Source organism: Melospiza melodia, chromosome 4, assembly GCF_035770615.1.
Source record: "Melospiza melodia melodia isolate bMelMel2 chromosome 4, bMelMel2.pri, whole genome shotgun sequence".
In the NCBI taxonomy this organism is placed as follows: Eukaryota; Metazoa; Chordata; class Aves; order Passeriformes; family Passerellidae; genus Melospiza; species Melospiza melodia.
In genome coordinates, this window is record NC_086197.1 from 75,237,289 (window position 1) to 75,261,091 (window position 23,803).

At 38.8% G+C, this 23,803-nt stretch overlaps 1 protein-coding gene across 4 annotated transcripts; it reads left to right on the forward strand.

The window, feature by feature from the left end:
• The first annotated feature begins 41 nt into the window (after positions 1 to 41).
• Positions 42 to 10,549, forward strand: ZCRB1 (zinc finger CCHC-type and RNA binding motif containing 1). Of its 4 annotated transcripts, none has more exons than XM_063155203.1 (9): positions 46 to 183; positions 1,157 to 1,237; positions 4,790 to 4,877; positions 5,033 to 5,061; positions 7,162 to 7,273; positions 7,356 to 7,463; positions 8,255 to 8,364; positions 8,470 to 8,545; positions 9,899 to 10,549. In XM_063155203.1, exons 3-9 carry the CDS (start codon positions 4,794 to 4,796, stop codon positions 10,028 to 10,030), a joined length of 651 nt encoding a protein of 216 aa, XP_063011273.1. In that variant the 5' UTR covers positions 46 to 183; positions 1,157 to 1,237; positions 4,790 to 4,793; the 3' UTR covers positions 10,031 to 10,549. The 4 variants fall into 4 exon arrangements, with proteins under 4 accessions (XP_063011271.1, XP_063011273.1, XP_063011274.1 ...); XM_063155204.1 differs by lacking the exon at positions 46 to 183 and adding an exon at positions 208 to 692; XM_063155201.1 differs by lacking the exon at positions 1,157 to 1,237 and having other exon boundaries at positions 42 to 183.
• The last annotated feature ends 13,254 nt before the right edge of the window (positions 10,550 to 23,803 follow it).

Consider the following 23,803-nt stretch of genomic DNA (forward strand, 5'->3'; position numbering starts at 1 on the left):
CGCCGGGAGCTGCGCGTCGGCGGAAGCGCGACGGGCCGGGGCGACGGCAGGCAGGGAGGGAGGGAAGGAGCGAGCGAGCGAGCCGTGTGTTCCGGGCCGGCCCGCCCCGCCGGGACCGCAGCTGCGCCTCTCCGGGCCGCTCGCACGATGGGCTCCCGCGCGGGCTGAGCCCCGCCGTGACGGGTACGCGGGGCCGGGGCACCGGGGCGTCGCGAACGCTCGGTCACGGCTCGCTCGCTTCGGGCCTTTGCGGAATAGGAAGGGCGAAACAAGCGGCTGGTCGGGGACGCGCTGTGACGTTGTGGCCCAAGGTGTTAACACAGCGTGTGGAAGTTCCTGCAGTCTGTGGTTATGCTGCTTTAATGTCGGTTTGCTCGCGCTGAACTCTGAACTAGGTTACGTGTCTCCTGGTTTGAGGAGGAATGGGTGCCGCTGAGTGAGTTACCCAGATCTGCCCCGCCTCGGTGAACATCTGGGTGACACCAGATGCGATTGAACCAAGCAGCTCTTCTCCCATCTTGGCTGTGCTGAGAATCCCCTTAAAAAGACACTGTTGGAAAAGCTTTTGTGGGCTTTCCCTCTGGAGCGTGGGGGAAATGGTAGCATAGAAATCATGAACTTCTGAGAGCCCTGATCTTTCCAGGTGGAGGCAAACGAGGACAGCCCAGGCCTCCAGAGCCCTCTTTACTTCTGTAGGTATTGCACATTTGTTGTCAAGTGAAGCAGTTACTGCTGTATCGTCTTCATTCCCAGTAAAGTCTCAGTAAATGCTGATTAGTACTGGGGATGGAAATGGAATCATATTATTATATCTGTCTGGAACAAAATTCTACTGATTTTGGCCAAGGTCGATGTGACACCTATATGTAATCTGGAAAAGGAACATATATGAATTACAAGTGTTTGATAGATAGATAGTCTGGGCTGATGGTCTGGTTGCCCAGTCTTACTGTCCCTAAGCTTTCTTAGTTAGATCACTGTGTAGAAGTGTTTTGATTCAAAGCACAGATCCTTTTTATGTTCCTCTTTGGCTTGAGCTGATTGTATTCTTTCTTTACTGATAGTGCTAATCTTATTTACCAACTCTTGATCCTATTTGATATTTGCTTGGTACTATTTAAGTGAGTATGAGATAAAACAGATTATTCTCTTACAGCCTGTTCCATGCCCCTTGTGCAGGGCAGAATTGCAGCAAGTGGTTGATTGGTTGATACCCTTGTCAGGGACCAAGGAGAACGTGAGTTTGGTTTCATCCTTTACCAGACACTTGATTATTAGCCTGAGCCAAGCTCCTGCCACAACTAATGGTTTGTTGATTTGGGTCTAAACTCCATTGAGACTGTTAAATCAGGAAGAAAATACTGTACTTTGAGGATCAAGATAGGAACACTCTAATTGGCCTGAGCAGGAGTGTCTTGGGAAACTTGCTCACAAATCATTTGTACATACTTCAGTTGATTAAATCGTAGATCTGACATTGCTGCACTGCACTTAAAAACAAACATACAAGTTTGTGCTTTTAAGTTGAAATATCAATGTTAAGTCATGGAAGTATAAGTAAATTTAGGCTCCACTTGATGATTCAGAGGCATCTGAGCTGTTTTAGTGGTGTCCTCATGTGTTCTGGGATAGAGTAGAAAAGCCAATTACTGAAATTAATCATTGTCTTTCTGTGATATCCCCAATACTAATGACAGATGCTGCATTAAGCATATTGGATCGAAGCAAAACGTATTCGTGTACCTGATCTATTTTTCAGGAGACTTAATCATTGCTGACAGATGGCTCTTGTCAAAAAATGGCTTCTTTTAGCTTGAGTTGTTAGAAAAGACAAAAAAGATTGATTTCAAGAAGTCATTGTAATGAGACATAACTCTATTGTCAAAGTTAGTGTGTGAAAGTGATAAATGAAGAAGGCATTAATATTACAGAGAGGCCATTACATTAATGGGAATTGTGTGCAGTTCTGTGGAGGTATGGTAAAGGCTTTTAGCCAGTGTTTAAAGTTGAGTAATGAAGGTAATACCTTGAAGATCAAGAAAGCCCCAGAAAGGCATCCAGGATAAAATAGAAATGTTTTGATTTGTTGAAAAGCTCTAGCAGGATATAGCCTTGAAGCCAGGCTGTACCTGACTTTCATTGAGTCTCCTGCAGCAAGAAGAAAGCTGAGATGTTGTTTTTTGTTTCATTTGGAGATTTTTGTGAGGGGAGAGGATTTTTTTTTTTCTGGTCAGCTGAGCGGAGAGGCTGGTAATCCTGGAGAAAGAATATGATGAAAATCTTAAACTTATATTGGACATTTTTATGAAGTTAGAAAATTCCTGAAGTAGCAGGACTCTCAGCCTTGAAATGATGAGCCTCCAGATGACATGTCTTATCTGGTGACTTAGCTAAAGCTGGAACTGGCATTTTTTCACTCCTCTGACTAGAAAACATCATTATAATAAGTGGTGATAACCATACAGTTGCTGTACTCCCTCTTGTATTAAAGTTGTGTCTGTATAGTGAGTCAGACATTAAAAATAAGCAGTACTTGCACAACAATCCTAAACAATACAAATTGCTAAGAATATTTGGGCAGTTGGAGCAGCAAAACTGTTAAGCCCAAATTTGTCCAGGGGAGTAGAAACAACATTCAACCTGAGCTGTCTGGCAGCCCGTGCTGTCAGGGTACAACTCTTTCAGCTCCTGGAAAAAGCAGTGTGCAGCTGGAAATGGTGATTCTGTAGGCTGCTTTCATTAATAATTTCCTAACAACTGAGCTGTTAGGCCAGTAGTGATCTCTGCATGATGTCTCACCTTCTCTGTGGAGGTTTGCACCGTGGCATTGTGCAATATGTAGGCTGACTGCTCTCCAGCCATGCTGTTCTCCCTGGTGCCTGCCCATTAAAATGGGGACTGCTTTGCCGAATGTTGCAAGGTGCTCCAGCTTCTCTTGCCTTTTAGGCAGAGTGAAATTGTTGTATTCAGATACTTGAGGTTCACCTCCAGTGTTTTCTGGTCCACTACTGCAATATATTAGCACTGGCAGTGTAGCATAGTGCAGTGTTGAGATTGGTCTTCCTGAATCCTTCTATCCACTGTACATCTGGATAACTGCACTTTAGGCCATCCATTCACATGGCATGTTGCCAAGTCAGTCTGGTTAGGCTTGTCAAGGATACTAATGCCAAGCAGAAAGGAATTTGGGATAATGAACCCAGTCTGCCTAACAGCAGATGCAATGTGTGGCCTTTATTGCAAATTTATTCTGTTTTCATTTGCTTAACCTTTATGTTGCCATTTTCACTCATGCCAGAAAACAGTCTCTGAACATGAAAAACCTCAAAATTGAATCACTTGGAAACTGCCACTGCAATGAATTGTGATACAGTAAGCATGTAAGGAAAGAGAAGCAAAGCACTTGGACAGTCAGTGTCTACTGGGAATATCAGGCCTTCAGATAACTAAATCATGAAATGCCAGAAAGTATTAGCCAGATTAGAGTGTGATATTAGTTACTTTTGTTGGCACTTGGCCAAGCAATCTGTTCAGACTGGCTCCCCAAGAAGTCCCCTAAGAAACTGTAATATGGCAGATGCTGATTTTAATACTTTTAAGTTTTTATCCCCATCAGCTTCTGTCTACATTTTTAAAATGAGGCAGTCTTGCTGAAGAAGTGGCTTGATCCTCAGTTGGGAATTGGCTGGAGGTGCCAGGAAGCAGCAATAAGGCTGTAGGAAAATGGACAAGGAGGTAGAAATTGGACTGTGTAGGGAGGGGGTTTGCTGTACTATTTGGTGTGGCCTTTCATAAGGGGTATGTTTTGATCTTAAATTTTACTGACTTAGCTCTTGGTCTGAACCATGGCTACAGAATGAGTCAAAGAGAATGTTTTGCACAGACTTTACACCTCTAAAAATTTTGGGAAATGTCCAAATGTGAAGAAAACCATTGGCTTGTCATTTTCTAGTTAGTTTGATTACTCTTCACCTAGTATTACATGATGTGTATGTGGTTATAATGGTAACCACATACCATTTTATTTTAATTGATTAATTGTTTCCAGACATATTCAGTTTCAAGAGCATAGAAAAGATTGGAAATTAATATGGAAAGATTGGAAATTTTCCTCCCTAGTCAGAAGGAGGAAGGGGGGTGCTTCTACAGAGATGCTTCTTTATGGTCAGCTCTGGACACTTGCAGTTCTAGAGGAGTACAGAAACTTGAGCAATAGTTAAGAGAGGAGATGAAAGCTTGCCACTTTAGCATCATGCTACATTGACTTAAAAATGTATTTATCTCCCTCCCCACAATAATTACGACTCTGCTTTAGGGAAACTTTTTTTTTTTTTTGCCCCCTTAACCAGTTGTATTTTATTGTATGTTGAATGCAGCTGAGCTGATACTTGCATAAGAATCAGATCATGCTGGTACTAGTACAAAGGTCAGTAATTTGATATGTTGTCCCTAATGTTTAATAAGTGGACATTGCTTGTTTCTTTTGGCCCCCAACCTTTCTAATTGCACAGATCAGCAGAGGATTATTGTAAGTACACTAACTTGCCAGTTTTTTCTTGACAACAGATCGACTCATAGAACAAAAATATGTTTGGATCCAGGAGATGAGGAAGGAATGTATGTCTTCTGTAGTCCATGAAGGCAAAGGAAATGAAAGCTGTGCTCTCCTGCAGCTTTATCATGGCTGTCTGGGCTAGGTTTGAAATAAAATTCAAAGTCTTGAAACTATTTTTTAATTGATTTCTTTGTTCAGTACAGTTTAACTCTTCTCTCTTTTTCCTTTCATCAGAAAAATGAGTGGTGGGTTGGCACCGAGCAAAAGCACAGTGTATGTGTCCAATTTACCCTTTGCTTTGACTAACAATGATCTGTACAGGGTAAGTATTAAGAGATGCATTGTTTAGATTAAACTTGTTGACAACAATTTTGACTGTAAAATCAATACTGATATATAAGTTTGTCATGATAAATTTATTATTAGTGAAATGCAATTGTCTGTTGTTAAATCTTTTTATTTTGTTTTATATTTCAGATATTTTCAAAGTATGGGAAAGTTGTCAAGTAAGTGACCTGATATGGCCTTCTATTTTTGTACCTCTCGTTTTAAATATTTTATGTCTTTCCTTCACTTGAAAGTCTTAAGCTTTTTGTAATTAAAGTATGAATGTGGAACTGTATTGAAGTTCTATTCATTTTTAATAAAGTATAAATTTAATTTAACAACTGAAGGTTCTTGCAGTTACATACATAATACAAGAATATTTGTGTTTGGGACAGGTTTTGCTAACCATTTTTGAAGAGCAAGTAGAATGTTGTTACATAGCATCAGTCTTTTCTCTGTAATAGTTGAAACAGTGTTCTTCTAGTGTAATTCCCCTTTCCTTCACCACTGTGGGGCACAGTGGGTAAGTGTGAAAGTGAGAATTTCTTATGTGAACGAGATGTCACAGTTCCCACAATTGCAGCGTGCAGTTCTCTGTGATTCTAGAGGGGCTGGTGATTGTGACTGCTTAGTGTTTTACCTAAAGCTTCATCTGCATTAATGGCTTTCACTATGTGGGGCATTTGTGAACAATATGTGTGAATATCTGCCTCTGTGTTCAAATGCTAGAAAGAAATGCCACAGGAAGGAACTGACTGGTTTGTTTCTTTTTTTTTTTAATTGGTCAGAATAAGGTGACTCAAGTCTTCAGTTTTTAATCCTAAACCAGCAAGTATCTTCTCTAATTTCTAGTAGCTGTTGCAGTAACCTGTGAGATACAGAGTTTCAAAGTTTATGAAGCCTCAGAAGTGTGTTTCAGGTTACAAATAGCAGGAAAAGCAGATATATCCTGGCTATTATGACTTCAACTGAGTTTGTTCAGTAAGAAATCAGACTTTCTATGGCTCTGAGAAGTTCCTGAGTTTTTAAAGATTTGTCACACTTGATTCTTTCTATTCTTGTGTTATTAACTGGTATGTTCAATATCCTGATTAGAAGTCTGACAGTCATACCAGGCTTCTGTTGGAATTCTCTAAAGAGTAGATTGGCATAAAAATTAATAGAATTGTCCTAAAGTCAGTTTGATTGACTCTTGAACTTAATGCATGCAGTTGAACATGTCCAAGAGGATTTGTTAGTAAAACAATTAAGTTCAACCTTTTTGTGCATGTATGTGGGGAAATTTGAGATTTCTTTATTGTGTTTTTACCATGTGGGTCATCTGTTACTTAAACAGCTTGTATATTAAGCCTTCTGTATTGAAGTGGGGTTTGGTTTTTTGGTTACTTCTTAGAATTTTGGCTTGCCCTGTGGCTGAACCTTGTTTTATGGACATAGGGAGGAGTGTATTCCCTACTTTTTTATGTGTACTTTGATTTTTATGTACATGCTCCCTGACATTCTGGTTCTCACTGTTGTTGTTTTGTTAGGTTTTTTCTGGACTAAATACAACTGACACTAAGATGGAAAGAATTGAGGCTGTGTGGATTCCAGCCATACGCACAACCAGGCCCTGTTTTCTAGATTTTTATCTTTAGGTTTTGTTTTACTGTTTCTAGATTTTCATGTACTTCTCGGTGTCCTATTGAAGCTGTTGATTTCAATGTTAGACTGAAGATTTAACTTAGCATGTCGTGTGAAATAACACATGCATCCGTGATGTTTGGCTTTCAGTTGGAGATATTTGTAGAACAGTACTCCATATAGGTAGTGTTTCCTGTTGTGAATATTCCTGTTTAGCTGATTAGTCCTACACAAACATAGATTTCTCAGTTTGGAGGTAGTTCACACTGTGCTTTTCTCAATAATAGCAATGGTAAGATTACTCATGAAATTTCCTTTCACCTCCAGTATATGTAGTTCCCTCCAGTTAGGTTGCTTGTAAATTTAAAGATTATGTTCTCTGTTCTTCAAGTCACCCAAGGGAATTAGGAGTGATACTTGTCCCAGAAAGACCCACATGCTTTTTAAAAATCATCTCCACTCTACCTCTAAATACATGGCCAGGTTAGCTGCTCCTTTGAATTTCTGTTTAATAAGTATTTTTATTGTTAAATATACTTTAACTATTTTGCTGTGTAACAAAGGTAAGATGCCCCTGAGATTTATAAGGAAAAAGAAATCTCTGAAATAATTTTAGTGTGTTTCAGTAAATCAATAATGTGGTTATATGTTTCCAGAGTTACCATTATGAAAGACAAAGACACCAGAAAGAGCAAAGGAGTTGCCTTTATTTTGTTTTTGGATAAAGAATCTGCACAAAACTGTTCTCGGGCACTTAATAACAAGCAGGTAAGTTGTGGAAAGTTTTTATGGCAGGAGGGTTGGGCTTGCAGTCCCAAAACATTCACCTTTTCTTTCCAATTTTCTGTAGTTGTTTGGAAGAGTAATAAAAGCAAGTATTGCCATTGATAATGGAAGAGCAGCAGAATTCATTCGCAGGCGTAACTACTTTGATAAATCTAAGTGTTACGAATGTGGGGTGAGTAAAACCAAAAATGTAGAGAAATGGACAAAGATTGTGGATTGACATAAGAATAACTTAATAATTGAAATAATACTAAATAGTAGTAGTAATAGTAGATGGTAATGAAAGAAACAAAGAGAAATAAAACCCCAGAAAAATAAGTGATGCACATGAAAACTATTGCAATGACAACCTTCTACTCTTTGCTTCAAAGTATCTGCTTTTGTTATACCTTTGGAAGTTCATGATTTAGCTGGCAGTAAAATAAATACAGGAAACAACTGTTCTATATAGAAGTGAGTTTTAAATTTTAATTAATTCCTGACTTTTCCTGAACATAGTAATGTAGGACAGTGATATTTGGATAGTATTTAATGTCCAATACAAGTGTTATAGTCATAACACTTCTTACAGCAAAAATATCACCTCGCTCCTGTGTCCTAAATTGTTAATTCTGATGTTTCTATCTTGTTTTCAATCTAAATCACGTGTAGTGTATTCAGTTATTGTAACAGACAAAAAAATCTACTGTGCTTATAGCTTGTTCTGAGTTTGCATGCAGTTAAGCATATTCTGCATATTCTGCATATTCTGAGTATGCATGCAGTTAAGCATGCATATCACCACTAATCTCTCCATTTCCATGGCAAGCCTAGAGAAGAGTTTGTATTCTGTGTGCTAATTCAGCATTCCATTCATCTTACTAATTGCTCCCATATTTTCCCCCATGAACTTCCCTCATTACAGGTTTTAATGTATAGCTGTTTGTAATGGCTTCTGTTAAGCAATATTTCTTTTTCTCCAAGGAAGCAGGACACTTAAGTTATGCTTGTCCTAAAAATATGCTAGGAGAGCGGGAACCACCAAAAAAAAAAGAAAAGAAGAAGAGAAAGAAAATAGTGGAGCCAGAAGAAGTGTATGTATATTGAGTTACATGTTACTACTTCTTTTAGGAAGCTTTTTCATACTAAACACTTAAATTAAAGATCTATATTTTTTTCTCTCTCCCTGCACAATGAAGTGAGGAGGAAGAAGAGAGTGAAGAGGAAGGTGAAGACCCTGCTCTAGATAGCCTCAGCCAAGCCATAGCTTTTCAGGTACAAAATTGAAGCATGGCATATTTATTATATTTTTTTAACTTCAACTCCCTTCTTTAGCTGCTTTTCAGAAGCTCTGATATACATGCATAGGTCTGTCTGCTCTATAGCACTTAGTGGTAGCAGTAGTTGATAACTGTAGTTGGCTTCTTTACATTGCAGGCATGTTCAGTGGAATTTTGTTTGGGTTTCTTGCTCTTTCACTATTGCTGCATTTGTGTGTTGCAGCCTTTTTTCCCTTCAAGCTGCTTTGGTATTTTCTTGTGTCATCTCTGCTGTGATGCTCTGTTAGGTTTTTGCCCACAAATCCCTCCTTACTTTGTTGTCTGAGGAGACGAAAAACCAGTCATGTATAAGTGACCGGACACAATCCTCTGTCCTCACTGGAATGTCCTTGAACATTTATTACTGGGACACTTCCTTTACCCAATGCAGACCATCACATTCTCTAATTGACCTCATCTCCCAAAACATACTGAATGCATATTTTTTTATGTAGCTAGCTTATCTAACATCTGTATTACTGTCTTTATTACTTCTTTATCTCTACACCCTTTTGCTTCATGAAACAGAACAAGCCTGACCTGATATTCAAATTTCTTGGGTCCCCGGGCAACATTGTTGCCTATGTGCCTGTCCCCCCAAAAAAAAACCCTCAAGAATTAATAACTTTGTTCTGAATGTGACTGTAATGAGTGCAGGACTTTTACATGATGATGTCCAAAAAAGTGATTCACATACTCACAGTGTTCCTCTCTTTCCCCAAAAACTCCACAATTGGAAATAAAACCTATAAAGGCAGGAAACATTCTCATTTCTATTGATGCCTCACTATCACCGTCCAAAGATTTTTAACTGGTAAAAATAGGAAGCTTCTATTTAAACTATTAGTTGAATAACCTTCAGTAATAATCCCCAAAGGCACTCATTATGTGAATGAATGACTGCAAAGGACAATAGATAGAAGACTTATTAGCAGAACAAAGCTGATTCAATAACATCAGTTTAAAAGATGAGGCATTTTTTGCTTTAGATCTCAGCTAAAGAGATCTGCTTAGATTTTTTGCTTTAGATCTCTCTATATTTTTGGAAGTTTGCCATGGGCAAAATTCCTCTTTTTGAGAATACATGATGGTCCAGGCGGCTGCTGTGGTGTAGAAGACAGCTTATATGTGAGAACTACTTTGAGAAATGTTTCCTAGTGCTTTGATCACACAGTCTATCTGGAAATAAACCCGTGTACTTCTTTAACTTATTTAAGAATTCAGTGTATATTAAGAATTAGCATTGTTATTTGTAGTGCATGTTAATTTTTCTTAATCCCAGCTAATACTTTTCTTTTCTTCATTACAGCAAGCCAAAATTGAGGAAGAACAACAAAGATGGACACAGACTGCAGGGGAATCTTCCATTTCAGATGATTCAAAACGTCCACGGATTAAGAAAAGTGCTTATTTCAGTGATGAGGAAGAGCTTAGTGACTGAAATAATACTGTTCTAAATGCATATATCAGATATATATAGTGTACATTTTGTAAAGTGCTACAAAGTGATCTGTAATACAGGTTTGTTTTGGTGTTGAAGACAGTGAAAATCATGGGGTTGTTTTATTCTGTCCCCTGGTTCTCCCATCTTTTTATGTCTGTATCTCAAAATCTTTTGTTTCAAGGCAACTTTTTAAGAAAATGATGTAATTATACACTTAAATCCAGAAAAGTATCTGTGAGAGTGCATCTTGCAGTTAGTGTCTAGACCCAAGTCCTAGCAGTGAAATGTTTCATGAGAGAATTTCTCAAGGCTTTTTTTCTTAAGAGGAGTTCCTCTTAGGATGACTGTTAACACCACTGATGCTTTATGTGTTGGTCTGTTTGGAAGCAGTGCTTTAGTAGTACTTCAGTAGATTATGAAACTTGCATTAGTTCCTCTGCACAGGGTTGAATTTCAGCTTTAGGTATTGTCTTTTTACTATTCGTGCAGTACTATAATAAATTATTGTTACATCAACACTGTTTCTCCTGACTGCAGTTTGAGTGGTAACAGTAATTAGGGTTATCCACAGAGTTTTAAATACATATGGATCTAACCTGGATCACATCTGAACCTGTTGGCAAAATCCAAAAGGCATTGTTTCCTACATGCCTAAAAACAGCCTCCATGTGTACTTGGAACCGTCGTGGTCTCTTAGCAAAGTGTGTTGCCCCATATTTTGCACATAAAGCTTTTCAGACTTTCTGTGTCCTTGCATCTCTCTAGGGTTCTAGACATGCTATCCTGTAGCTGTGATGGTTCCCAAAACCACAGACACATGGTGGTAATGGTACCCATTTTATATTGGTGTGTAGTCTAAACTCTTCACTTTTAGGAAGCAGAATATAAAATACATTCACAATTTCACACTTTGAATAAGAGACGAGCTGACCTCTTTCTATTTTCAGTTCTTCCTGTTTGCTCATCAGGACTTGATTTTCTTCCAAATATAGAAAATGTAAATCCAAATATAACATTATGTATTCTTAATTAATACCAATTAATATTCAAAAATGTAACTGGCTGCAAAGCAAAGAAACATGCACACTCACCCGCTAAGCTAATATAAAGTAGTGACATTCAAAACATCCTTCTGGTGCCTTCTGTTGCTCCTTAAACACAAGAATTCAGAAACAAGAATGAAGTAATTCAAGTTCTTTCTGTGCAAGCTCAAGTCAGAATAGGAAGGAGTATTGGCCTCTCGATACAGAAAGATCTTGGACTCAGTAATCCAAGGAATGTTTTTAAGACTGACTGACTTTTTGCTGAAAGTACTGTATATTAAATCTGAAGCTTCCTTCACTGAATTTCAGGAAGATCTCTTAATACTGAATAGCTGAGAGCTCAACTGCCAGGCATATTGTTGATAAATAAAAATCACTCTACATCATGTATGTGTGCAATAATGAAGCTTGAGGAGTTCTAAACTCTACTAAACAAGCAAGTAATGCTGCCAGCATGCTTTTCTTCAAATGTTAGGTTAGGGCTCAAAGGCAGTCCAAAAAAAAAAACCAAAAAAAAAGATTATGCCACTACATAAAATCAGAGTTGGTCTTCTTCTCAAATACCATATTCAAAATGCTGGTTTTAAAAAAAGATAGAAAACTAGAATTTGACAGAACCAGTTTGACTTGGTCCATGACTTTGGTTTGGAAATATTTGATAGCTTGTAAGAATTAAGATTTCAGTGAAGTGATTAGACAGCAATCTTCCAACTTTATTTCATTACACCTTGTAATGTAGTAGTGGAATTCACTGCCATGAGACTTTTTCAGGATCATGGGGTCAAAAGGATTTGACTTACATGTGGAGCATGGTATTTTAAAATGTTAAAGTCTGCTCAGAAATATCCTCAAATAAAAAATAAAATTGACATTGTTCTGACCTAATACAGTACTTTTCCAGAGTTCCAGTAGCTGAGGCACATTGATGTATCTTTCTAGTCTGCTGCTTCTGCCTCACTGCTTTCCCCATAGGGTTTGGTTTTGTCAGCATGAAGCAGTAGCTCTGTCCAGGCTGTTCCAAATGTACCAGTGTTGTTCCTCCATGCTCTTTTGTTCCAAGCATAAAGTCACTTGAGGTAGGTGACATTGGAAAAGAAACATAAAAATGAACCTGCTTCTGTGCAGAATTGGCATTTAGAATTTTTAAATCATCTTCCTTTAACTGTTTTCTTAACTTCTGTTGATCAGTAATGTGTGTAGTTTTTGTATTAGAAGGCATCTAATGCCTAAAATACAAGGGAATTTCAGGAATAGGATTTTTGCACTTGGCTTCCTGAATAATTTTAAGTTTCAGTTCTTTGTTGGCAAGCTAACAAAGCATTTATAGGTGAGAAATTCAGAACACTACCATTAGATAACCATTAAATTAGATAGCATAAGTACCTGTTCTTGAATACAAAGTTGTTTTCTAGCACCCCCAATGCAGCTGCTTCATGGTGAGAAAAAAAAAATTAAGGCCAAAATTTGTCAATAAAGTCTCTTTATGACTCTCAGTGTGGAGGAATCTGCTCCTGCTGATGCCTACCCTCCCTTACTCTAATCAGCATGGCTTCAGATTTCCACCTGAATCCCATCAGGGCTGGGGAGCAAGGGAAAGTGTTAACCAGGCTCCTAATTTAGATCGAGCCAAGAGGGTGCAATTAGTGTGCAAAGCTCAAGCAAGCAGTAGTGCTTTTGTCAGTTTGGTATCATAAAGCAGGAACAGCTGTTGGTGGCTCTGGGCCAGACAGGTGAGATTGGGTAGCCTTGTTATCAAAAGAGAGAAGAATAGAAAATGCCTTGTAGAACAGTTTCCTGTTATTGTTAGAAAAACCGCAGAGTTTTCTTCTGAGAGGTTTATGTTCAAGCTGTATGTTGGTTTGGGGCTATTTTTTATACTTGGAGGCCCTACCTTAGGCTTGCAATCCGAATTCTGGTTTTAGAGTATAAATAATATGTCCCTGATTGTAGAGAAATCTATGCTAAGTGGGAGAGTTTTGGGGTTTTTTTAAATAATGTCAAAATCTCATGTCTCTCTGCAAATATCTACTTACTAGATTTTGTCTTTTGTATTTTCAAAACAGCTTGAAAATTGTCCAAATATGTTCTGGGTCATAGGACCTCTCATCTATTGAAATGGCTAACACAGTAGTGTCTACAAAATCACTAGGAGATGCCTTTTATCTGTCCTTGGGGAGGAAGGGATATGGAAGTGGGATAAGGATGATTAGCTTAATTGATTATAAATGGTATTACTCATACTGTGCCTGTGCAGCACTTGTTAAAACCACTGCAGCCGTGAGACACAGGAGTAATTTTAGTCCATGTTTAGTAGGCTCCCACTATGTTTCTGGCACATTCAGGTTACTACTCTCAGTAGAGCAATAGAAAGGACTGTAAATATCAAGTACTAAATGTACCTAAATAGGTGATCTCTGGAAGAAATTGTAAACAATTATTAAACAGAAGCCAATTTATCTTTGGCTTCTGGGTCATTGTGTTTTCTGGGATAGCCCTTCTTTAATATGCAGAGATGATTGACTGTAGCATAGGAAGGTGAGCTGTGCAGGCTGTTTAAAATTTTAAAATATGGTTTACATCTAGCTTTTCTAAGCAATTTAATAAGTGCTACTATGAATGTTTCTATTTTATTTTGTATCTGCAGTGTCAAGGTGATGATATATTCCATCACTCTTCTGCTATTGCTCTTCTATAAAAATATTTCAATAATATTCTTCCAAATGTACTATCTTAAAATAACTGGCACTTGATAGCTGATTACTTTTTAGTATAGATTACAAAACCATTTTTTAGGTGTCCTTAAAATGCTCATCCTCAGCAGCTTTGTTTATCTTACAGATCTTAACAGGGCGAGGGTTGTTTCCTGTAGCTGTTGAAGGCAATTAAAAAAAATTACTATACTGCTCCTTCTTTACAGAAAAAGGTGTAAAGTGGAGGATTTAATCACTTTTAATGTAGATGACCTTATTTCTTGTATCTGTGCTGGTATCTGTAAAACATATCCTAGAAGGAATAAGCTGAGGAAATAGTCCTTATAAAGAAGCAACATTTTTTAGGTTGAAGAATTGTACAGGTTTGAGAAACAGCATTCCATCACTGTCAGGCTAACCCTGACCCTGCTGTGCATTCAAACAGAGGAAATGTGTGCTTATGCATGCATTTAATGGATGTGACAGGTAATGCAGCAAGTAAAGAGTTGCAGAAATTGTGGCAGTAGAATGTGATAAAAGTGTGTGAAACATTTAACCAACCCAGTTAGGGAATGTGGGTCACAGTGGCTTGAAGAAATACCACAGTTACTAATATGAGAAGTTTCCTGTCTGATGAATAGGATGCTTCAGAGAATCAAAAGCATCTCTGAGGTTTTAAGTTCATGAAAGGCAATGGCTATGAACCTACATCAAGATGAGCGGATCTATTAAAATTCAGTTTTATCAATATCCAGTTAAAGAGAATTAGAAGGCATCCAAATTTGGATACTGCATCAAGCTCAGTGCAGTGCAGCAAAAACTGTCACTTGGTTGCAGGAGTAAAAATGCATTATTTTATCTACTTGTGTGGAGGCAGAGGATGTAGATGTGCTCTGTTCAAAGAACAGATGTGGCTTTGGAAGAAGGAGGGTCCCAAAATAGAACCAAAAGGCATATTAAAGACTCTCTGGGTATACTGTGAAGTTCCAAGGCACTAAATTGTATTTGTAGAGTGGGCTAGAACTGCTTGTACCATGTTTGCTTAATTGAAGAATTGGTGGTTTATATTTGAAAATTATCAACCTTTTGGTAGTACAAGTTTATACTGATGTTCAAATGCTCAAGTAAGGAAGAGAAAATAAAGGAGGATACAGTTCTACAAAAGACCTCACTTGAGATGTATTTGATGTGTGAATTTGATTAGGTGGCAAAGAGCCATCTGCCCACGAAGCCTGGAGCCATGAGGGTGCATATAAAATGAAACGACTGAGCAGCATATGGCAGTTAGGAGAGATGAGAACATGCAGTACTTGGATGTGCTGCTTTTGAGTTCATGAACCATGTATCTGGAATGAATGATTGTAGTCCTTGAAATTATGTTCTTTCCAAGAAAATTTTTGAAAATTTGTCAGCTAGGTTTATTTTCATCTGCTGCAGCATAACATTCTAAAGAGTTTTTTTACTGTAGGAGGCTTTCACAGGAAAAGCTTAACTGAGGAAACTTGGTTAATTAAAAACTGGAACACAGTTCTGTTCAAAGGTGGATTCTCTGCGAGTCCCAAGCCTGAGGCATCCCAGAGAATGCAGGGCCCCAGGGCCTTGTTCATATCTAATTTAGCTGAAGCTGCTGGAGAATGTCCAGAATTCTCTTCATTCACTGCAAAATTTAGGTCAAGCCCATGATTAAGTACTTGAGTTCAGGGTAAAGTAGCCCTTGAAAAACTTTCACCTTTTTTTACTCTGGTGTTATTTGTGCCAGGATGGTGGATTTTGTACTGTACTGCACACCTTTGAAATGGCAAACTGGTTGACAGGATGGTACTCAGCTCTCTTGATCTGACTGTGGTAGGAGCACTGTACACAGATTACTTTGCACCTTTAATAAAGGGGCAAGGCATAATTATTATAACAGCATTGTCTGGATGTAATTTCACTGCTTCCAGGGGCTGGGAGCCAGTGGAGAAGGGAAGAAGGCAGGCAGGGCAAAGAATGAGTAAGCAAAATATCCGTCCAGAATAAGTGTGTATCAATGTCATGCTAAACATTTTCAGGTTTCCTTCTACATATTCTCCTCTTCACTGTACATTAGTTCAGAGTTTATGTGGATTTAATTTACAGGGTTGTCTGTAAATGTAGACATGTACATGTAATATGTCTAACTGCACAGACTTCATTTCAGTCACATAGAAGTATGACATGGATTATATTAACGCAAATGAGGTTCACTGCATCTTCATGTTGTCTTCATGTTTTAACTGGCTTTTCTTGGGGCACAATTGTACCTGTCTGTTAGAAGAACTATTTTTTGTACACTTTCTACATAGGTAGATTCTGACATGAGAAACTTGAGTGTAAACAGCACAGTGGATTTGTGGATATTAAGAGAATCTGTTCTGGGTAGGAAAGGATGGAGAGCTTCAGATGTGAGACAAAAACAAATACGGGAAATGGCAGGTGAGACTGAGCATTTTGGTATCATAGAGTTCAGCATCAGAATAAGGGACAAAAGGGAGCAAAACAGGTTGATGAAAAAAACACACACAGGAGCACATACGCCTGTAGCATTAATTCCCCTCCATTTAAAGAAGGCTTTTATAGGAAGTGAGTGATTCTGCATATTGCAGTGAAGGTTTGTTTTTCACATTCAACTCTGCACTCACTTATCTGGTTTTTCTCAGGTGCTAGACTTCACAGCAAGATGGTAAACATGGATGCAACTCAGCATTTTTTTGAAAAATAAGGTAACAAATGACTTCTCAGTCTATCCTTTGTTACCAGTTATTGCTCAAGAGGGCTTCAGCCAATAACTAACTTAAAAGATCTAATGATGTATCTGAAAGCTGGTGTCTCTTAAACTCCCTTCACTGATGTCCTGTCCCTCCTTCCCCCATGGGATTGTACTGTTCAGAGCTTTCTCCAGTTTTTCAAGCTGTTGGGGTGGCAAAGTCCTCCTGTCTGTCTTCACTTCACCAGTGATATGATTTATGTTGAGGGTTCTTTCCCTTTTTCATAACTTGCTATTGGTTCTTCTGCCAATAATGAACACTTCCTGCTTAGATTTCTGACTCTCAGATGTATCGGTTTCCATTCTGTGCATTTTTTTGTGTGATATCCAGTCTGCAGACCAGCTTCAGGATGTCTCATTGTAACTATACCTTACCTGCAAGATGCTTTTTTTAAAAACCAATCTTGCTTTCCAGCAATGCTCTTCATTTAGTTATTCTGTCCAATTACTTTTCCACTTGTATTGTCATTGACTAAATTTAGTGTTTAAATAATGGCCTAGGTTTCCAGCTGAAGGAGACTTTACTTGGTCATGCTTTTCCTTCAGTAAGCTGCTAGTATTGTGGGTTGTTCTGTGATCTTCTGTCTTACTTAGCTCATCTATTTTTAATTAATCAAAAAATATAAAATGTTTCAAAATGGAAACAACCCTAGCAAACTCAAGTGAACAACTAATAAAACGTTCATCTTATGTTTTGCTCTAAAATTACTTGTATTAATAATGAATAAGGAATTTAATTCCAAAATCTGTTGACTGGGAACTTTACTGACATATCTGTTTCTCTCTGTTCCTGCAATGTATTTGGTATAATTCCTTCACATAATATGAATGAGTTAAATTAAATTCACTAAGATTATTAAAATATACGTGGTCATTATTAAATGAATTGTAGCAAAGCCAGCGATGAATTGCACAGGTTAATGTTTGCTGCCATGTTTGTTGACAGATATACCATACTTGGGCTTCAGCTGATGAGAGAGGCCAAGAAACTATGTTTCAAATGTCTAGACATATTCCTTTGGAGAATACTCAAGTATAAGTTTCACACATGCCTCCAGTCTAAGTGATGAATGTATTATTCATTCATAAGTAGTTTTAAAGTGTGTATTTTGTACCACAGTATTATGGTAGGCAATATTCTTTATGTTGCTATCTTAAAAGGCTTTTTAGATGTTCCACTGCTTTTTTCTTTCTTTTTTCCCTCCTCCTTTTCAAGGGTTTCAGAGATCATTGCAGGAATCTGCTGATGTTTAGCAGAAGACATTTAGAATCATATCTTCAGTTCTAAAATAGAAAGTACTGTGATGAGGAATCTCTGTAATATTTGTACATGACTTCAAAGATACTGTCTTAAGCTTATGCATTTCATTTATTGTACTGCAATTCACATAGAAACAAAAACAAGCTCAATGGCCCTTTTAGTAAAAACAAGCTAACCAGCAGATGGTTATTCCATATTTGGATTAATATTTCTATAGATCTGTAGTAAGGCTGCTTCCCAAAAGGTTCATATTTCTTACTAGCACTTCTACTGCTGAATAGTGGTTTAGGGAAACTGCATTTCAACTTAAATTTCAGTTACAGGAGGGAACTGAGAGACTGGGAGGAGACATAGTAGATTGTTATCATTTACATGGCATTTACATAGTTTGTTAAGAAACAGGAAAGCAAAGAAGCCACCTGGCTGAGGAGAAATGCCAGATAACTGGGTCATTCACTAATACTGGTTTCCCAGCCTACTTGTCTCATCCAGAGACAGTAACTCGCGTCACTTAGTAAAATTGTCATTGATATCGTTGATTTTCAAATAGAGTCACAGGAAAACTGAAGCAGTGAGAAATGAGAAGTCGGAGCTCATGGGAAGTGGTCAAGAGCAAAACACTTCCTCAAAAAAGCAGTGATAAAGGCATTATTGCCAACTACTTCGAAGTGGAATAAAATTAGGAGTGAGCTAAGAGCCCAATTTAAGCAAACTTCAAAGATGGTTATAAAAAGAGGGGTGGAACCTTGACCAGCTTGCTAATTAGCACAAGAATACAGATGCAAAATCTAAAGATCAGCCAATCAATCAAGAAACAATGATGTGTGTTGTATAAAGATTGAAGAATAAGGACTATGTTAATAAGGTAAAACTAGGGAGCAAATTGATCCATCCCGTAACAGGTCTTGAGTGCCGCAGCTGGAAAACTGAGGTGTTTCATCCTTGGCAGAAGGGGCCCTCACTGTCAAAGCCAACTACAATGCTAGTAAAAACCCATGAGAGTGAAAGCTACAGCTGGGGAAGAAAGGGGTAGGGAATGCTTCAGTTGGTTAGATGTTGTTAAAGAGGTTGGGCCTCCATAGAGAACCTAGGCAATTTTAGGAGCTGTCTGTGAGAATTTACATTTACACTCAGATTCTGGTTTCAGAAAGTGGGAGCTGAGGAATTTCAGACCTGTGGTTTAAAAAAGATCTAGGAACAAAATTAGCAAGCAAAGATGTGAGCTGTAAAACAAAGTTAATATAGGCTCAAATCAATCTAATGTCTTTCTGTAGGAGCTTGTCACTCTTACATGAGAAAGAGAGGTGGTAGATGTCATTTATCTTGACTTCAAGATTTGTGCTATTGTGACATAGTAACAATATAAATGCTACTACTGCAACCCAAGTGAAGATTTGGGGGAAAGCTGCTTTTAGCACTTTGCAGACAATGTGATGTGATGTACTGAGTGGGGTTCTGCAGAGATCTGTCATGAATGAGATACTGTTTTATAGTCTCTTTAAAACCTTGGATGGTGGAATGGAAAATATGCTTGTGAAAACTTGAGAATAATGAGCATCATAGGACACCAGCTGTCTTGGCTTTTCATCTGATACTACTGAATATTGAATGGGCATAAGAATAGCTCTTCCTTTCCTGATTGCTCCTGAGCTAATCTGTTACCTCCAATGACCTCTGCAAGTACCTTCTTTTAATAAAGGTTTTCCAGATAAAAATGAGACTGAAACTCCTAAATCTGGTTTTACACACATGACCATTTTTGCCTGTGTGATCTAAGTGTTCAGGAGATTCTGTATCTCTGTCCCAGAGAATGATAGAACTGATGTTTGGTTAATGAACACTGGAACATTTCAGAAAGTGAGCCTTTAAACCTGGGTGAGCTAAGTTGCTTTGGTTTGTGAAGGGGGGCTAGTTGGTTGGGGGGGAATGTTTTGTTTGTCAGGTTTTTTTATCTTCAAAGCTCCTGGCTAGGAAAACAAGACTCTCTTTTCCTTGGAGGCAAGTTATAAGTTCTTCAGAGGTCATAATTGTCCTCTGTCTTTCAAGGCTATGTTAAAGCCTGGGGCCATAGAGTCTATTTTCCACAACCCCCACAACGTTCCATTATGCCTGTAGCTGTGATGCTCCTCTAAGTATCAATAACCTGCCATCACTATAAACACCACATTTATAAAACACTTCAGTGTTCTTCCATTGAGGACAGCCCTCTCTTTGCCTGGGTTTATACTCCCTTACAGCAGGCCACTGGTGCTCTGGTGAAGTGTTTGGGGAAGACATCTGTTGCCCATGTAGTAAATGCCAAAGCTGAAACCCATACTTTCAGGGCTTGTTTGTGTTCAGCCCCTGCAGTCTGTCAACATGAAGCTTATCAGCATGTGGGGGAAAGAAAAAAAAAAAAAAAAAAACCAAAAAACACTTGAGCACAAATAATGCCAAAACTGGGGGGGAAAAGACTCTTTAAGTATGTTCTGACATTTAAAAACTTCTCTTTAGTTGGAAGGAGTGTTGTGTGGGATCATCATTTAAAGAGGAGGCAACTACAAGCAATTTCCATTAGATACCAAGAGACAGCAAACCTGGGTGAAGTGTTGGACATGTTCATTACATTTCTTATCTAATTGTGTGATGCTATCGAGCGCTGCTCGCTGGCAACCCAGACACTCTCATTATGTACAGAACCATGGTGCTAAATAACAATGTGCTAAGATGAGAAGAGTCAATGCTTTAACTGTTTTGCAGCCCTCCACATGTGTCTGCAGGAAAATAAGATGAAAATTTCCAGGTCTTGCTTTGATAGACCACAGCTTATAATTATAGTCACGTTGCACGGTAACGTGGGGATGCTGCTGGCTAGATTAGAGAAAGAGGCAGACAAGAGCGAAGCATCCCTGTTACAGTTTCTCCCTAAGTGTGCTAACTTGCGACTATTTTAGAAATTTGGATGAGAATGTGTTTATGCTTTTTCTCATTTCCTCATTTTTATAGCTCTGAAAGTACCGGTGGTTCTGCTTTGTTTGGCTTCTAGTAAATCCTTCCTTTGATTGTCCTTTATTTATTTCCACAGGGATCCTTTTACTGAGCTGTGTCCCTTTTCTCCCTCTGCCTCCTTGCGAGCTCCGCGCCCCTTCAGCGCTCTCTCCACCTCCGTGCCTGGAGGCAGCGCCTGTCGTTGTCACCTCTCCTTCCCTGACACGGGCGGTGACACACAGTTTCCTGCTTAGAAGCAGGCTGCTCACCGCCAGCTTTTATTTATTTAATAGCCCTCTTTGACCACAGTGCTCTATAGCTTATAGTTGAAGAGGCAGGGAATAAACTCAAAGCGTGAGGGGCAGAGCCGTGGGTCGGCCGCGGGCTCCTGGCCATGGCGCTGGGGCCTGCAGGGCGGCGGGCAAAGCACGGGGCCCGGCTCTGCACCGCCTTGCTCCCCACAGAATATTGCAGCTCTACACCTACACACCACACCACACGGATGGGCTATACAGTCCCTCCATTTTGGTGAGGTGTTCCCAAAAGGGGTGAAGTGCTTGCTGATGGGACTTGTGGGATCAGCCTAGCTGCCCATTTTTCCCAGCGTTCAATCATCACTTATAGTTGAGTTCAGTGATACTAGAAATTAAGTAACTGTTTTGGAGTAGAAACTACGCATAGTGAGGCACCTTCGTGGCCAAGGTGTTTTCTTGAGAATTAAATCGTTTTGTTACGTGTTTAATTTGACCCAGAACATAGTTTAGTTACCCAACAGATTTTACTTAGTTGGGTGTAGGCATGATTGTTAACTCAATGCACAGTTTACTCCTCACAGAGCTACTGAGCTCCTTAGAGAGGTACCAGTTCATTTTAATTTCGCGGTAGAACACATTTTCTTTCCCAAATGTTGAACTCAGTTTGGAATCTGCCAGGCCTCCTGCACCTAACAATGCAGATAACAACAATTACTCACAAAAAGACCAGCTAAAATGCTGCCTCCCATGCAGTATTGCTTCTATCCCTAACCTCCTCAGAGAGAGAGTGAGAAAGATTAAAACATACTGCAATTTCACCCAGGTGTCCTACTCCATACTGATATTACCCAAGACAACAAGAATAAAAGGGGGAAATGCTGAATATGCACTTCTGAGTGATGAATGCCCTGGAGCAACAGAAACACAAGGCAGGTCCCCCAGGAGAGGAGTAGGATTAATGATCTTGATTGTTTTATAATGATCTCTGGTATGCTTTTCCTGTCATAAGGGGGAAAAAAAGTTATTTGCTACAAAAAAAAAATACTGTACAGCCTACCTCATGCTAAAAGGCAAGGGCATGAAGTATAAATAACTCATGGAGAGAATAAGTACAGAAAGAGTCCTCCATAGTTTCACTCAGGAATGTGTTTGTGACAGTTTAAGAAAAAATGAAAAAAAAAATCTCACCAAAACAAATTTGCATTGAATTTGAAGGAATCCTCACATGAATTTCATTTCACAAGTGCATAGACTGTGTCTCCAGCTGAGAAATGAAAAGCAAACTAAAGTACTCAAAAAGAGTAGGAAGTAGCTTATGCTACATTATAAAAATATATTTTCTTTCAGTAGAAAAATTGTGGTCAACACCTTCTTTTCCAGGAATGGTTCATGCTGCTCTTAGTCTTGTACAAATGTGGGTTGCTACCAAAGACAGCAGCATTTCTGTCTTCATGTCCCCGCTCCCATGTTTGTCCCTGTTCTTTTCCCTGCCTCACATCAAGGGATTATGCAACTTCAGGGTGAATCAGCTTCCCTGATCCAACAGAAAATAAACAGGATTTTAGGGGGGTAGTTATCTTTGGGGTTGCCTAAGAGATCTGAGCTGGAGATCAGTGGGGAGAGTGGGGAAGAAACTGGTGAGTGTGTGGGGGTGACCTCATTGCTTCCATCAGCTTTAGCTGGAGCAGCATTTTTGACTCCGCTCTTAGGCAGCTTCAAAACTGGAAAAGCACACAAGGAGAGTTGTTCTCTATCAATATGCTGCTCTCTATCAATATGCTGCTGGACCAGCAGTAAAGATTTGGGGGAGGAGGAGGTGACAATAAATGTGATGGAAGAGGCAGAATTCTGAAAGGTTTGAATGCGAAAGCATATGGGATATTTGGAGAATGGGAAACCTCCAGCTCAGCTCTTTTAGAAGAACAGAAGGAACCAGGCTCATGCATCTTCCATTATCTAGTGACTGATGAGAGTTTGTAGTGAAAAATTAAAATCTCATTCAGGTTCAACCAAAAATACTGTTTTCTCAGTTGCCTCTGTTTGGATATTTGCTACTGATCACAATCTGGTGCATGATGTGCTATGAAAGGTGGAGGCAGCATAAAATGCCATGCTGAATAATTGATCACCACCCCTCCAGGCTATGCCTATGGATGAATGCATGTGCTGGTTAGGATGTTAGGATGGATGCATGTGCTGGTTAGGATGTTAGGATGCTGCTTTTAATTGACAAACACCTGATCTGAATTAAAATAGTATTTTTAAAGATATCTTATTTATGTCAGAAGGTCTTTCTTATTTTACAGTGTTTCTCTTTTGTGTGTGTCTTTCTGATTAAATACAGGCACCTTTTGGCCCTTTAATTGTAGAGACATTTAGAAATTAATTATGTATTTTTTTAAAAGAGTAGTGTAAATCTTGATCACACCAAATCAGTGGAAAACCTCCTGTTCACCTTCCTACTGTACTTCTTTGTACAGTATCTGTTGCTACCAAGTAGTGATAATTCCCTCATCTTCTTACCAGGAATTAAGGGACAGAAAATTCAATATATCAAGTCCCTGTATCTCAGCCACAAAGGCAAAACAAAACAGTAGAGAGGCCAGACAAGAGTGTTGCTGAACTCCATATGTAGCAGAGATTTCCCACTATTAAGTCCGTTCTAGAAATTTCTTGGCCTTTCACAAGAATCACAGTAGGATAAGACATTTTATCTGAAAATAGCTGTGAGTCTTAAACAATTAAAAATTTTAATGCAACTGATATTATG

What these genes read in the sequence shown, in the direction of transcription:
- ZCRB1 (XM_063155201.1), top strand. Translation starts at nt 4,794, where the DNA reads ATGAGTGGTGGGTTGGCACCGAGCAAAAGCACAGTGTATGTGTCCAAT. An exon ending in CTAACAATGATCTGTACAGG is followed by an intron (nt 4,878 to 5,032) that starts GTAAGTATTAAG and finishes TTTATATTTCAG; the next exon opens with ATATTTTCAAAGTATGGGAA. An exon ending in AAGTATGGGAAAGTTGTCAA is followed by an intron (nt 5,062 to 7,161) that starts GTAAGTGACCTG and finishes ATATGTTTCCAG; the next exon opens with AGTTACCATTATGAAAGACA.